The 16106-nt window shown below is 53.8% G+C and overlaps 4 protein-coding genes across 4 annotated transcripts; 3 read left to right on the forward strand and 1 right to left on the reverse strand.

Annotated features, from left to right (window-relative positions):
• Positions 1-640: 640 nt before the first annotated feature.
• SPSK_00655 (uncharacterized protein) lies at positions 641-5842 on the reverse strand (the record flags this gene model as incomplete). The annotated part of the gene is made up of 1 exon (XM_016727605.1): positions 641-5842. One exon carries the CDS (start codon positions 5840-5842, stop codon positions 641-643), a length of 5202 nt encoding a protein of 1733 aa, XP_016584417.1.
• Positions 5843-5973: 131 nt separating this feature from the next.
• On the forward strand, positions 5974-6241 carry SPSK_10355 (uncharacterized protein; the record flags this gene model as incomplete). Its single annotated transcript, XM_016736808.1, has 2 exons — positions 5974-6008; positions 6052-6241. The coding sequence occupies 2 exons, from the start codon at positions 5974-5976 to the stop codon at positions 6239-6241; spliced, it is 225 nt and encodes a 74-aa protein (XP_016584418.1).
• A 2934-nt stretch (positions 6242-9175) lies between these two features.
• On the forward strand, positions 9176-9741 carry SPSK_10350 (uncharacterized protein; the record flags this gene model as incomplete). The annotated part of the gene is made up of 2 exons (XM_016736803.1): positions 9176-9249; positions 9381-9741. The coding sequence occupies 2 exons, from the start codon at positions 9176-9178 to the stop codon at positions 9739-9741; spliced, it is 435 nt and encodes a 144-aa protein (XP_016584419.1).
• A 4691-nt stretch (positions 9742-14432) lies between these two features.
• SPSK_00866 (glutaredoxin domain containing protein) lies at positions 14433-15314 on the forward strand (the record flags this gene model as incomplete). The annotated part of the gene is made up of 1 exon (XM_016727812.1): positions 14433-15314. One exon carries the CDS (start codon positions 14433-14435, stop codon positions 15312-15314), a length of 882 nt encoding a protein of 293 aa, XP_016584420.1.
• Between the last annotated feature and the right edge of the window lie 792 nt (positions 15315-16106).

The following is a 16106-nucleotide window of genomic DNA, read 5'->3' on the forward strand; positions in this document are numbered from 1 at the left end:
TTTGCCCTGCATTGGGTGTTTCTCCAAGGCGATGAAAATAGACAAAGGACATTCACATATGAATCACGCATTGCTATTGTGCGACAAAGTGATTGAACTCGTTTAGAATTGTAATAAATTGACCTTTTCATTCTGCAGAGAGGAGCGCTCCTCCTTGGTATCGTCCCCCGCTTTTCTTCCCACCCGTATCTAATTAAGACGCCGTTCACCCTCTTTCTGTGAGGGGCTGAGTTCGTGGAAAGAAAGGGAAAATGATGGATGACAGTGAAATGTATGAACAAGCACCGCGTACGGAAAATGAAAATGCCCGAAAAGAAGCAAGCGTAATCCAATGTGAGATGATATGAAGGTGGCAAGAGTGGAAAGAAAATATGAGAGCAAAACGAAATTAGTTGTAAACAGCAATGCAACAAAACGCCGCCGAAAAAAAACCTCGCTTTCCCGTGCCATGAATGTTTGGTTGTAAGCAGGGTTGATGCGCTGAGCATGAAGCTTCAGGGGTACAAGACAATGACGTTAAAAAGGAAGGGGAAATAATGATGAGTGGAATGCAGAAATGGAGAGACATAAAACAAGACGCCGTAGATGGCAGGCTGTGAGTAAATGGGATCATGAACAAGATGAGATCTGCGCACCAAGGCTAACCGAGACGGCGCATGCCCTCCACGCCCAGTGTCGGGACCTCGACGTCCCGCAGGCCGTAAATGCCTTCGTCGCGGCGTCGGTCGATGAACGAGTTACACTCGTTGACCACCAGGCTCCACTCGGCCAGGGCACGGCCCGTATACTTGGCACGCATCTGCGCATCGTGGCCCTTGGGCTCGACAGGTTGCACGACCACGCGTTCGCGCTCGCGCTCGCGCTCTCGTTCACCATAGAAATCGTCCTCGGACGCTGCCGCAGACGCGTGCCACTCGCTTCCGTCATTGGTGCCAGTCGATGAGCTGCTGCGGCGGTAGGCCGTGCTGCTGTCATCGTCAACCGGAACCGATTCGGCAGGGTTGGCATTGCGGGCTTCGTTGATCAGGCCGCCCGTGGCAAAACCGGAGACGCGGCGCGTGATAGGGGGCAGGCCCGCGGCGGGTGGTGGTGGGCTCTCGGAGCGTTTGCCTGAAGCGGCAGTACGGGCGCTGACACGGGCCTGGGCCGGTGCCGGCAGCCGCGGGCAGGTAAGGACACGCTCACGGTAGGCCGGCGGGAGCACGATCTCGCCCTGCCCACCACCAAAGTTTTGCCAGGGGATGTTGTGCAGCATGAACCGAAAAACGAATTGGGCAGCGTCAAAGACGGGCGTCGATCCAGTAGACGAGTCCGAATCCGATGATGGTGAACCCACGCGGCCGCCGGACGACAGCAGCGACGAAGATGACGATTTGGGAGGCAGAGCAGGTCCACCTTGCTTAGAGGCGGCGATGGCCACAGCCGTCTCCCGGCGCATCTGCTCAAAGTCTTCTTCCGACGGTGGCTTGGAGGTGAGATTCAGGACCTTGCCAAGGAGTGACCACTTCTTCTTTGCGGAGCCGCCATCTGCCTTCCTGTCGTCAGACGCAGGCGACAGCGTAGGGCTGCTCACGCCAAACTCGTTGCCACTGAACGAGGCCAAATTGGCAGTGCTGATACCGCTGGCCGAGCCAGCGAGGGCGTCGAACGTGGTCGGGGGGCGGTTGCGGCCAGCGCCGGTACCATTGCCAGAGCCACCAGCGCCGTTAGCGAGGAGGCCCACATTGGGGCCAGTGACTTCGGTGCGCACAATCATGAAACGCTTGCCAGGTTGTGGCAAGGACGGTGCGGTCGAGGGCGGCAGGACACCCTCGGCGTCGGCCTTTTGCTTCAGCCAGAGGTAGTGCGACCAAACTGTCTTGAGGCGCTGGGAGACAAGCAAGAAGATCTTGGCGTCGAGCTCGTTGCTACTGCCTGCGTCGCGGCACATGCGCCAGCAGAGCAGACGCATGTAGTAGGCACGCACCATAGGGCACCAGTTGTTGAAGAACTTCTCAAAGACCTCCTCGGTCAGCAGCCAATCGACACACAGCGCCTCCTTACGAGCGGGGTCGGCTGCGACAATGTCCCACGTGGCAAAGACAAAGGATAAGACACGGATCTCGGACATGGTGTTGTTGGAGTTGAGCATCATCTTGCAGACGTCGAGCCAGAACGTCCAGTCGATGAAATCAATGGGCTCGTTGGCCGGAACAGGGGCCCGGTGGTCCGACGTCGAATCCGCTGCTGCCCTACCGCGGTTGGCGTAGCCATAGTAGTTGTCAAAGGTTTGCAAAATCTCGTGCAAGAAGTCGCACAGAATGTAGCACGCATTGTGGTCGTATTGCGACGTGCGCAGGGTGGCTGCTTTAAGGAGCACCATGGCCGAGCCGGAAAACGTGGCACGCGCACCAGCCAGCGACTCGTCTGCGGTCAGCAGGTCACGCAGCAGAGCAATAATGCGGTTCTCGTCCATGTCGCGGAAAAGATTGTGGTTGGGCTGCATCATAAAAGAGGGCACAAAGGCGTCGTCCGACGAGGCCACCAGGAACGGCTGGCGCTGCTGCATCTGCTGCTGCATCCACAGCGACGGGGTACCATCGGTCATCGGCGTACCTGCCATCATCATGGCCGCCTCGACGGCTGCCTGCCGGTGGATGGTGTTGTCAAAGATGTGCAGCAGCTGGGCGTGCAGCAGCACAAACCCAGGCGCGCGGGCCTTTTCCACGAGGGGCAGCTGCAGGCTGATGGGCATGAACTCGTTGGCCAGCACGTGATAGTATTTGCAGAAGATGAACAGCAAATCAGTGTCGGCACCGCGCCAGCGGGATAGCCAGCAAGGGGCAAACCACGAGACACGGCTGCACGCAGACACATAAGCCGGTGGCAGCAGGCTCATGCGAGGCGGACGCCGCAGCTTCGCCTGCATCGCGCTGACAGACGACCAGCCCAAGGGACCGATGCACGGCGGGAACAGGGCCACGAGGTCCTCGCTCTCGCCCTTGCTGCGCCGGGGTAGACCAAAGGCGTCGGCAACACGGCGGACCAGCTCAATGTTCTTGTCCAAGCTCCAGAGTCGGATGAGGATGTCGGCCACACCGGGCACAAAGAAAAAGGCATAGGCACAGGCCTTGCCGCTAAAGTTGACAATCGAAAGCGGTGCCTGGCGCAGAGCCATTTTGTCGACCACAAGGATCAACTGGGCCAGCAGGTTGTTGATGAACATGGTGCGCACGTTGTGTTCGGCGGACTCTTCGACCAGCAACGCCGGGTCGTCCATGGGCCGGGAGTCGGACGTGTTGGCACGGGCACGCACACGCTCACCGGGCGACCGGTCCGCGAGAGGGCGAAAGACGGTAGTGAGAAGACGCCATTCGGGCCGTGACATGATGAGGGACATGCACTCGAGGACGACGGGACGGTCGACGCCCGATACAGCATAAAAGTTGCCGTTGGTAATCGTCGACGTGCCAAAGAAGGTGCCACCACCAAACAGGCCTCCTTGACCCTGGCTGGCATTGCCCTGCAGCTGGCTGGGGCTGTCGAGCATCTCTAAGAGGCCTGTCCACCAGCGGTTGAGGATGGAGGCACGGCGCTCGACATCTTCGGGGGACAGCTGCGAGTTGGTCTTGTTGTCGGTCGTGCCGTCGGTCGTGTGGCGGCGGAGAAACGGGATGAGCGTGGCCCGAACCAAAATCATGCGCTGGGCCGTGGTGGTCTTGGACAGGAACTTGAAGAAGTTGGTCTCGAGATCCTTGAAGACCACCCAGAGAGGGTCGCGCGACGTCGGATGTGGCATGGGACTGTTGTGGTTGCTGGTGTCCGCAGTGGTTAGGGACTCGGCCTCGGAGGCGGGCAGCAGCGTGCTTTCGTTGGCGCTGCCGTCGCTGCTGCCGTCGTCGCTGTTGGAGCTGCTGTTCGTCGTGCTGCCGTTGGACTGAGTAGCACTGGATGCCTCGGCACGCTTGTCGGACAGCAGCTCTAACGACAGAGACAGCAATGGAGGAGCTGGCACGATGCGGCTGGAAGTCCGCCCGTCAGCATTTGCATCAGCATCGGCAATGGTGTTGGCTTTGGCCGTGTCATCGGGCGTTTCTCGTTCGTCGTCGCTGTTGTCGTCGTTGGCAAGGGTTGATCTGTTGCTGGCACTGCTAGAAGTGACCTTGACAAACATGCTCTGGGGGCGCTGCTTCATTCGGCTCAAATATGTGCTGGCGCGGCTGAAAGTCCTTGATGTGGACGCAGGGGCTGCAACGGCACTTGCGGTGGTTGTGGTGGATGTGGTGGATGTGGTGGATGCGGCGGTGGTCGTATTAGCGGCGGGTACTTCTGCAGGTGTGGCGCCAGTGGTGGCCGCCTTAGCAGGCTCTTCAGGTGCCTTTGGTGCGTTTAGTGCCTTTTCCGCCGATCCAATGGGACCCTTCCCACCAACACCGCCGCTAGCGCCATTGCTACTGCCGCTCAAGCTCGTATTCAGGGAACCCTCTTCGGGCTGATGCCCTGCATCAGGGCTGCGCTTGTCGTCATTGTTGGTACTGGTGCTCGTACTTCCATTGCTGTCAACGGTGTTGTTCACGAACAAAACGGTGGACACGGGCCGCTTGCGTGTGAGTCGCCCTCCTGATCGGCTGCTGGCTTCCTTGTTTTCTTTACTCTCCTTGTCGTCTCTTGGTAATTTCCGTGGCGATTGGGGCGAAGGGGACGGCGATCGCGAAATCCAGGACCGTCGCGCAAAGTCGACAAACGATGCGGACACCGTTCGTTGCCGCTCGACCATTCTGTCGCCGTCCACCAGCAACGTCGGTGGGGCCTCTGTCGATGCTGCAGGGGCGTCGTGAGCTGTGTTGGCTATCCTCTCATGTTTGTCTGGCAGAGCTGAGCCCGATGCTGCTGCGGCCGACTCTGCTGCGAGTCGGGCACGTCGAGCCTCCTTTTCCCGTTCCTTGTTCAGTAGCTCGTCAAAGTTGGGCGCCGAGCGCGAGCCGGGGAGCCAGGAGCGCGGGCGGTCTACGAGTGTCTTGCGTCGGCCGAGTTGTTCGCCGCCTGTCGCCTGGGCTCGTTCCTGGTCAATAGCCTGTTGTCGCGCGGAAGGAGCCACTGCGGTAGACGGCCGCGGGGGTTCGAGAGATTCCAGGAGGCCAGGAAGATGAGGCAGGTCGCGGGTGCGAGTGCTCAGATCGGCGATTCCTGTAGACGAGGTCGACGCTCCGAATGTGGAGTTGAGTTCCGCCTCGAATTCACTGGCAAAGGAGAGGCTGTTGGTGGCCGAGGCGTTCTCGCTTGTGCCGTGGTTGGTATTGCTGGTACCAGTCGTAATAAATTCTTCCCACACTCGCCGGGGCGTTTCGGTCGGCTGCTTCGCTTTGGGGAGTGACTTTTGTTTGCGTTGAAACGAGAGTTCCAGCTCGGCGTCGAGGTCAATGTCAAAGTCAAACGAGGGCAGATCAAGCGAAGGAAGGCTGGGGAGGTCCTTGGAGAGATTGGTGAAGGAAGAATGTGTAGACGGGGAAGGCGAAAAAGAAGAAAAGGATGAGAGGTTCGAAGGAGACGAGACGTTTGGCGTTGACGCCGACGCTATTAAGGCAACAGATGCGCTTAAAGGTGCCTTCGATAGTGCGGCTGGGGGGAGTGAAGGTGTTGCTGCCTTCGGTGTAAACAAAGTTGGCGCTGCTAAAGTAGTGCCCGCTGTGCGACGGTGGTCAACATGGCTTGTAATACTTGTCTGAGTAAAGCCGGGAGAAGAAGGCAGTGAAGGGAGCGAAGAGCGCAGTAATAATAAATCCGGTGTCGAGTGAGACCGGTGGAACACATTTGTGTTTGTTGATTCGATAGCCGGAGCCATCGCCAGCGGAGGGCCGCTCATCTCATGGCTGGCCGGAATGGAAGTGGGCAGGGTGCAGGCCTGAGAGCCTGTTATGACCACACGCAGGGGGGTGTTCCAAGGCAAAAATGTATGTCTGGTGTGTTTTGTTACTCCGTAGACCTACGGCGAATATGCGCAGTCCGGTGTTTTGGAGCCTTGTTCAATGGTATGTTGTCGTAATGGCACGGGCCAGTAGTGGTGTCAGATAGGTTGCGAAGCACGGAAGATGGCCAACCGCAGGACAGACAGAAGCAGGGTGTGCACAGGGCCGACGGGGCAGACTGGGAGGCACAACAGCGGATACAACAGGCCAAGACCACACAAGATCAGCGTCGAGGGGAACTAGAGACGCAGCAAGACAGGCTGAGCCCCCAGGCTGCACCAGGTGAGGCGGATTGAGGAAGGAAGGGGAGGGGAAATAAAATATAAAATATAAAAATATTAAAAAAAAACGAATAAACGAATAAATGAAAAGAAAGGTGTGTAAAGCGAGGGAGGGAGAGGGAATAATAGGGAACGTAAAGGCACGGGTAAAAAGGGAATGGAAAGCGAGTGGAATAGGCTCAAGGAAGCGTCAGAATGCTTAAGAACGCTCCCCAAAACAGGATACAGACCAAAGGCAGCGCCGGATGCAAGAAAGTGGCAAAATGACCAAAACAGGAGAGCCGAAACGGAAAGAGGCTCTCTATGGGCATAGACATGCGCCGTAGACTCGTAGAAAACCAGAACGATCCAGCCCCGGCTCCAGTCTCACTGCATGCCTCTCGATATTAATCCCGAGACGTTGTTTTCAGTCGTCCAAGGCGTACAGAGTACAAGGACAAACAAGATCGTGTATGCGGTGCGGTGTGCGGAGTATGTATACGAAGCAATGCAGTACTCGGAAGGCACCCTATAAAAGCCAGTAGTATTTTCTGTTATAGGAGCCGGCAGGCGGTTGACAAGTAGTTGTCGTCAGATTCCTGCTTTTTGTGTAGGCGTCTTGGCGGTAGAAGTCGAAGCTGAAAGGAAGACGGCGTGGATCATAAGGCGTGTGTCGCTACGAGCGAAGAATGTGCGGCGAAGCTTTTGTCGTTGCGTAGCATTTATTCTTCCGTAGGTGTATGGAACGGATACGAAAACGTGGGCGTGGGTGTGTGGTTTCGTTCGGAGGTATTACCAAGGGGCTCGAATGGCGAAAGGCTCGCACACGTTGGTCGCTGGTTGCTTTGCTAGAATGGTGTCAATACAACATTCCGCATTCCTTGGTCCAACAATGTGTGCTCCCGTAGTACAACAGGGCACGGCGTGTTTCAAGAAGAAAGATGATAGAATGGGGCGGCGAAAAGAAATAGGCAGTGAAAATAAAAATCAAATAAAAATACTTTAGAAACGTCAACAGGGAACAGGGAAAGGGACAGACGGTTAAAGACAAAAGTAAGGACCTGGCCCAAGCAATATCGAAAGAAAACGAGGTTGAGGTGGTGACAATTATAATGAAGGATTGCAGAAGAACATACGAGGCCCAACAGAGCAAAAGGGACAAGAGAAGGCTGGAAGCGACTCACATGCAGTTATGGGTGGCTGACCACCTTTATTGAAAAGATGTCGATATTCGTGTCAAAATTACTCAGGAGAGGGTTTCCGTAAGGAGGGACGGTGGGAGGGAAATGCACGGCAAGGAGCAGAGAGATCGACACATGAGAAATGAATTGTGGTGTGGAGAAACGATTGCACAAAGAAGTGACTTTGGAAAGGCTGAGAAAGGCGGACAGAAGATCGGAAGGCAGGCGAGACAGGCGAGATAATCGAGAAAAGGAACAGAACAGTGCTAATAATGTAAGACAAAAAGAAGACAGAACAACTCCGAAAGACAATACGACAAGGGAACGAGTGGCAGAAGCGGCGCTTCAAACGAGGGACGGGGCTGGCGCGAGGTGAGTACGGCGAGGCGATGCGGGAAGGGTTCTTGGTGAGCTTCCTTGAGACGTGCGAAGAGAGGAGAAGAGAGTTGAAGTTGCATTCGCAGACTACGGAATATTCGTGTGAACCCCCGAGAATGTGACGGAGGGGGATGGAGGAAGGCACGACCAGCTCAGCTACTGACGTGCGAAAGCACGCTACAACACGATACGCGAAAAGGGAAAGCACGACCGCAGGTGGGAAATCATAAAAAAAGTGCCACGAAAGCAACACAAAAAGAGGCAAGAGCTGAGGCGAGCGACCCTGTGCCCTTCCCTTGTTGTCAAAGAGTTTGTCCCCCTATTTTCTCTTTTCCTAGCCAGCTATTTTGGTGTGGTGGGCGGGTCGCCGTGGCGCGATGGGGCCGCGGATATTTCTACGATGATATATTTTTTTTGGAGATGGGAAGATCGGGTTAGTCTGCAAATAACAGGAGCAGGGGAGAAAACAAATAAATAAAAGGAGACAAAAAATGGAAACGAGACAGAGAGACAGAAAAAGGAAAGAGCCAACGCAGATTGACAGCAGGATGGCAACGGGAGGCAGGAGGGACCGACATGATATCGTCAGAGAACGAGTAATGGAAAGAACGGGCTGGCTGTCAAGAAGCATTAGAAACGACAAAAAGGAAGGCGCATCGGAGAGGCGGTTGTGGAAATTAAGAAAGAGCAGGAGAGTCACACTAAGGAGGCGGCGGCAGGAAGTTACGACGTACGGAAGGAGGTCGGGACAGGCGAGAAAAGCAAGAAAAGCGAGACATTCTGCACAAGATCGGGAAAGGGCTGGTCTCCCTTGATCAGAACCGTTGTGGCGGGCGCTTTTTGGTGATGTCTCTGACAAAAGTTGACGATCGTGTTGATCGCATCTTCCGCACGGCCAACAAAAGTCTACGACAATTCTGTATGAACGGGATATATTGACTGCAGCAAAACTAGCCGCAACCACTTAAAGACGTACGACATCCAGGCGACTGCCATACCCCATACGAACGTTCCAAAACGACACACGACATATATCCATTGGGCATTATTGTCTGGGACTTGGCACTCCATACGGAACATCAGACAGGCATCAGAAGGGGTGGGAGGAGATCATTCGGAAAGGAAACCGGGCAGGCGGCGCACGAAGAGGAAAAGAGCAAAAAGAGAGACAGGCAAGAGACAAAAACCGCCACGGCGACTGTGCTCAGCATTGTTCCTCGTTCCAAGCCACAGGGGTTGGCCTGTCCGTGGCCCAGCCCGGGGGCACAGCGCTTCCTCGAAAAAGCGACGTCAGGGGCTGCCAACGCTTGAGACCTGACCTTTCCCAAAGAAGTTCAGCTGAGAGGGTCTGGATGGGAATCGAGATCAATTTAATATCCTACGAAGCCGGCCGCAAAAAAAAATGACAAACATGTCGCCAAGCGACATCTTTGGCGCCGTCATAGGGCCAGCTCGACTAAGGATCACTGGAGAATTCGTGGCAGGGTATGGCGTACAGTGTTAATACGAACATGTGCTGCTTTTACGAACATCGTAGGTTCCGTCCCCTTCCATGCAGCGTTCATCTCTGTGCGTCTGCAATCCTATTCTGGAATATGAGCTGAGATCCACACCAGCCACGAGTATGGACCACGGAATACAACACACAAGAAAAGCAAACCTCCTCGACAATTGTTCTTCTCAGCCAACGACTCAGACCACAAAGCAGGCCAGCCACCGTATCCTTCCTTGCATGCAGACAGAAGATCGTTGGCCACCAGCCTCTCGTCAAAGAGCGCCGAAGCTGCCGAGGCTGAGGACAACAAATCAAAACAAGACCAAACCGGGAGGAGTAAACAATGCGGGTTGAGGCTTCAACAACGTCCTGTGCCAATACTTCGTATGCAGCCTATCCTGTTGCCGTACTTTGGCCGTGCTGTTTTCGGTTGTGGCCTGGCCCAAAGAGGTGGAGGCCAACTGGGTCGGCCTGACCCCTAGTCTGTTTGAGCACGCCGAAGTTCTGGGTGTGCCGTGATGGGCCGACCACAGCCAGCCAGCAGACATCAAAGAAACAAGAAGAAACGAGAACAGAGAGACGATCAGAAAAGGCAGAGACGACAGAGAAGCAGGAGAACAAAATCCGCCAAATGTGTTAGAACCCACACGACCCTCGTTTCCCACCACAGCCGGGTCGCCGACGACCCTTGTACAGCAGGGATTGCGAGCCAAGATGGGTTCAAGGTCTACCGTTCAAGATCGGTGTAGCGGCCTGCACTAGGCCAGGGGGTGGAGGGACCCTTGCGGGGCTTGACGGGGACCCTTCAAATTGGCGAACGATGTGGAAGCCAAGTAAAAAACGGACGACGTAATTCTTGGCGGATTTTGACAAGGCAAAATTAGGCACCACACGATGTACAGCCCGAGCTAGCTTGTCGAGCTGAAAAGTAGTCATGTTGCATCGTGCCCGGAAGGCAGTCAGAATTCAAATTCAGACTCCATATGCCGTACGATTCCCATTGTACGAAATATAAATATGCTTTTACGAAGTAGCACGTTGTGGACACTAGGCAGCTATCCACAAAGAGAGTAAAACAATTATGTACAAGGCAGACCAGAGAAGAAGCGGTCAAGATTGAGAAAAAGGCCATCGGAAAAAAATCGCTGCATTGAAAATAAAAAAATAAACGTTAAAATAAAAAAAGGAAAATCAAAACAAAACGAGGAGAGGCAGCGGCCGCTGCCAATATGTAAAAACAGCCTGCCGTTGAAGAAGTGGCGGACAGAACCGTTCGTTTGGCGCTGGCCTGAACGTGGTGAGGGACGAGAAGAAGAAAGAAGAACATGAAAATGAGAGGGTACGAGATGAGAGCGCTTACCTCGCTTATGCGGGACGCAGGAGAGGCCATGAAAGTACAACACAATACGAATAAAAAACATAAAAGAACAACATCCAACAAAAATAGGAAAAGAACAGCCGCCCGTATTTTCTGCAGCACGGTTATTTCTCGAGGGTGGCGCTTCTATGCCTTTCCTTTCCTTTTTTCCTTTTTTTACTTATTGTTCCCTTTCGCGTTTTTACACTTGAGTCAACGTGGCGTGTCTTTCCTTTCCCTTTTATGTTTTTGACCGATTCTTGAATTAAGTAAACAGGCAGCGGGAGAACGACAAGGGGAAAAGATGAAGAAAAGAAGCGAGCAGTTCATGCAGGCCGTCACGAGAAATACGGATCCCACCATGAGAATACGATCTTTGGACATGTTGATCTGTCAAAATGTATGGAGTACTAGGACTGGATCGAGTATTTCGACGATATGGAGTATGTTGCACGGCAATACGACCCAGGGAACCATTCCCGTATTCGTGCTCTGAGCTACACCAAGCTACGGCAGCTCACATACCAGCGGTTACTGGCATCTTAACAGACATTGCTATGTGTGTCGTACGGCGTATTACGGTGCACAAACCCATGTTAAAATCGGTGGTAACACAACAACGTTGGCGTATAAAGCGGAGGGAAGATGCTTTGTGACTGATGACCAAAACTCACTCATGGCTTGTGCCACGTTGGACGAGTATGGGGCAAGATGGATGGACGGCGAGATAAAAAAAAAATGACGCGTACGGGGATGGGGAACGTCCTGTCGTACAGACGATGTAGACCAAACGTACCAACATTGTGAGCAAAAGACGCCATCACAGACGAGGCGAATATTGAAAATCCACAGACGAGAAAGTCAATGTAGCGGCGTTGAACGAAACGAGGGAATCAACAGCACTAATGCTCCGAGGAGAAAGCTTTGGCTCGGTCTCTTCAACAAAGTCAAGGTCCGCAAGGCTGACCTGCCTTGCATTAATTTGTGTATTTCCCCTGTTCCGCGCTCGGCGTGGCCCGAGGGACGCCGGCATCTCCGCCTGCTCATTTTATTTTGTCTCGTCTCCTGTCACCACCAGCATGCGCGCTCTGGGTCTCAATACCAAATATTTTTTTAATGGACAGCCACGTCGGTCCAGTACGGATTCACGCCCAGCCCAGAGTCACGCCAAGCCCTTCTTCAGACGAGGCCCCTCGCTTTCTGAGACAGGGCCTGTTGTGAGATGACTTGGATGGGGCGACGATACCCGATACCCAGTGGGTTGGCTCAGCGCGGCCTCCGAAGCCGAGAAAGAGGACGAGCCAGACAGGAAACACAGTGCAGGTTGCTTTCCTTGTCCACGCCTCCGTCTCGAGTCGCTTCATCCCGTTTTGGGCGGTTTTGGACGCAGGTGTCTTCCGAAATGCGAGGAAGCGGCTCTGTCTTGAAACACGCCACAATCCTGTCGTCAAAGTCGATTTTACTCTTGCACGCTGTCGGATATGTTTATTGCTACCAAAAATATCACAATCTAATCCAGCTTCCGTCTCACCGGACTGATGCAATGCCAATGCCAACCCTGGTCCTTGCCAGCCCTATCGCCTCATGCCAACCCCTAGCACAATACGATGTGTTCGATACGCCGTATAAGACGGAATCATGAGGTTGATCGACGGACCCGGGCGCGGTTCCGAATCCCCCTTAGTACTTGTAGCAGCAAGTAAAATGGAATGCGGAACGCAACACGGCACGGGAAGAAACACAACAGAAGAAAAAAATGCCCGACCAAACACGGCTCTCGGACCCTCGATGTTACATTCTTTCCGCTCCCAACCCTAAAGTGGCTGTTGGAACGCGGGGAGGGGGGTTCGGCTGTTCGTCGTGAATCAGAGACAGAGGGTATGTTTTGGAAATGCAGCCCTGCTTACATACTTGTTTACGGCCATAAGTCAAAGTGACTGTTCTTTGCTTGGTGGTTGTTTTGTGGCGTTCCTGTACGGTAAAATCCGAGACATGGTCTGCATCAATGGAAAATGATTCAAGAAACCCAGAATGGGTCGAGATATCAAAGGTAGGTAAGGAATAACCTGGTGCGTTAAGCGCAGAGGTAGGCGACCTGCCTTGGAGGTTTGATGATAAACGTTCTGGGCTGCGTCGTATATAAGCCCTCAACAAGCGTTGTGCTATATTATAGAAAACTGGCTCTTGTGGTTACAGGTCCATCCTCCAGCAGTTGTTACTTTTGACAGTTTTTGTGTGGTGACGTTCGCACTTGTTTTTCTTTGTGTTTGGTCTGTTTTCGTCTGAATGCCAAAATTGGTGAATATTTAGTGACCAACAAGTATGACAATAAATGTCATTTACTCGAATGTCAAGTGTACATGCTGACTTTGGGGATATCTCTGGGTTTATAGGTTTTTCTGTCTATATATATTCGTCATTTTATGACTTGGCTCTTTTCTTTTCCCATTTCCATTATATACAAGAGCTGTATATTATATTGATTTTGTTTTTGTCAAAAAAAAAAAAAAGTCGAAGTAGTAATCAAGTAATCGTCGAGCCTAGATAACAAAGCAAACTACAATCATTAAATTAGTTAAAATATTTAATTCCCAAATATCATCATGGGGACAAAGACCATTTCCTGTCGATGACAGACACAAAGTTTCAATGACGCAACAAATAGGACACAGGTACTAACGGTTTTCTGCAGGCGTCTGGCCACACCTTTCAGAACTCACCACTACGGTAGCTGTACCGCCTTTACAACGATACATGTTATTTCGTTGTCTGCGTTCTGGCTACGGCGCGTCATGTAAAAAACGTACGGCGTACAGTTCAGATGAATGCCAGGACAATCATTACATACCGCAATGTGATGGCCAAAGACGAGGCTATGCTTCAGATCCAAAATACACGATTTCTTCACAATGAACCTTCCGACTACGCCTATTCGGTAGCTTCTAGAAGACGTATCTACTGTAGGAGTATTAGAAAAATAGAATAAATGCAACCTCCGTGTTGTGCTTTGGAGATTGAACGGACAAGAGCCAGCGGTTGTTTTGTGACAGTTTTCCGTACTTGGAATGTCATACTGGTAAGGCTGTTGGAAGGTGTCGACACCAAGTTAGCTAAGGTCACCCACCAGGATTACCCAATGCAACACTGCGGCGATGCTTAAGTCTGGAAATAGGGGTAGCTGCACGCTAGCCTACAGCGAATTCAGGCATACCGTAGCCATCGGTGCGTTTTCACCTGCTTCACAACATTGTTTAGGGGCATTCACAAGCTTCACGCGCGGGGAAACGCGCCAAGGAGGAGCCGCAGGCAAGTTTACGGAGTATTAATTTCAGGATACAGTGGCCGAACAGAAAAACTGGGGACCTTTCATCTTTCGCCCCCCGACAGCGGACAATTGACGGTGCTGAGTGCTGACACGGCATTCTGTTCTTCGTTGTTCTCGTTTCGGAGAACACGGCAGCGCGCAAAGCTCGAATTTCAACAAATGTCCAGTCCATTTCAACGCGACGTTGCTGTCTGACTCCTCTCCTTTTGTCAGCGTAAAAAGTCAAAAGATACGACGACTACGGTGAATATTGCGAGGGAGCACAGAAGACGACTGTCCGCCAGCATCTTCTTTGATCGCTCGTCCTTCATTTCCTTGTTTGTCTTCATTTATTTGTCTTGCAATCTTTCTTTGTCGTCGCACACGGTCGTCGCCTCCAATTACTTTTCGCGTCGACTCTAATCATCGGCGCACCGCCATCGCACCGATCCTCAAAAAGTACCTACCTGCGGACACAGACACACACGCCTTTTCGGCGTTCCGTCCACACAATGGCCCGCCGCTTCAAGCTCGTCCTCCTCGCCGCCCTGGCATTTACCATTGCCACGATGCTCTACACGTCCCGACTGCGCGACGCGCGCACCCCCGACCAGCGTACAATCCAAGACTTTTACCACAAAACAAAAGGGGCTCTGACGCCAGGCTCGGGCGGCGTGGGCGGCGCCGCCGACAAGGCTGCTGCGGCCAAAGTGATTGACATGGACAACGACGGCGACGTGGACGAGGACGATGCGCGCCTGGCGCGGGAGATGCAGAGCCGGCTCAAGGCGGCCGAGCAGCAGGCCAAGGACAATGCAAACGCCAAGGCGCCGAACCGGCCGGATGCGCCGGGCAGCGTGATTGGGGTGGGCAGTTCGGCGAATGGGCAGAAGGCGGCTGGCGGGGCCGCCGGCGCGGGTGCGGGTGCGGGTGCGGGTGCCCCAGCACAAGGAGCAGGTGGCGCCCCTGCCCCTGCCGCAGCGGGCGCGGCCGCGGCCCCCGGTGCGGCCCCCGGTGCGGCCTCCGGCGCGGCCCCCGGCGCCGACGAAGCCGCCACCGAGCTCGCGTCCATCCTCCGCCGCGCCCCCGTCGTCATCTTCTCCAAAACCTACTGCCCCTTCTCCAAACGCGCCAAGGGCGTGCTCCTCGACAAGTACGTCATCGAGCCAGCGCCCGTGGTCGTGGAGCTCGACACGCACCCGCTGGGCCCGCAGCTGCAGGCGCACCTCGCCGAGCGGACCGGCCGGCGGACGGTGCCCAACATTCTGGTGGACGGCACCAGCATTGGCGGCGGCGACGACGTGGCCGCGCTCGACGCGAGCAAGCAGCTGCTGGACAAGGTGACGACGCTGGGCGCCAAGTCCGGCGTGCTCATGAAGGAGCGGTTGGGTTAATTGGTCCGCGGGCGCCCTCAACACCGTTTCACCGTTTTCTAATTTCCTTTTTTTTCTCGTTGTCCTTTCGTTTACCTTCCGTGCAGGCGTTCGGCGACTGTTCCTGTGGACTGATACGGTTTCGTACGGTCTCTTTTCCATCCTGTTTTCTTCTCCATTAGTTAATACTTGGTTCTCTGAGGTTTATGGGCGGTTCTCTGTTTCTTTCCCCTTTTCTTTCCCCCTTTTCTTTCTACTTCTTCTTTTTTTTTGTCGGCGTTCCGGGAAAGCAGTGGTTAGACGGTTATGGAAGAGCGGCTGGCTGGCCGTCTGGCCGTCTGGCCGTCTGGCAAAGTTTGTATATCGAGTATTTCTTGCTCCTAGATCTTAAATTGTCAGTTTTATTCAGCTATGGTCTTCGTGCCGCCAGTGTTGAGGGTATGTTGTCCGCTCATTTTAAGACATCACGGGTAAGAGTTGAAATGTCGTCGATCTCATCGACAGTCTAGTCGATAGTAAGAAGGTCCCAAACAGAGTCTGCGTACACTTGCGCCAAGATGACGGCCTGTTATCATCGAGTCGGGAGATGATTGTCGTCATCAGCACACGCGGGTCATCGGAGGCTGACACCATGTTCGCCGTGAACAGCCCCGGCTGATTTTCAAGTCTAAAGTCTGACGCTGGTGTCGACAAGCGACATACGAATAGTATGGGGGTTGTGGTATGTGGCATCGACAATTGATGAGAACATCCAGCCCCCCCCCCCCAACAAAACACAGTACTCTCCGTCTACGTCGGTTCTCCGAGGCACCA

This window comes from Sporothrix schenckii (assembly GCF_000961545.1).
Source record: "Sporothrix schenckii 1099-18 chromosome Unknown Cont48, whole genome shotgun sequence".
NCBI lineage: Eukaryota > Fungi > Ascomycota > Sordariomycetes > Ophiostomatales > Ophiostomataceae > Sporothrix > Sporothrix schenckii.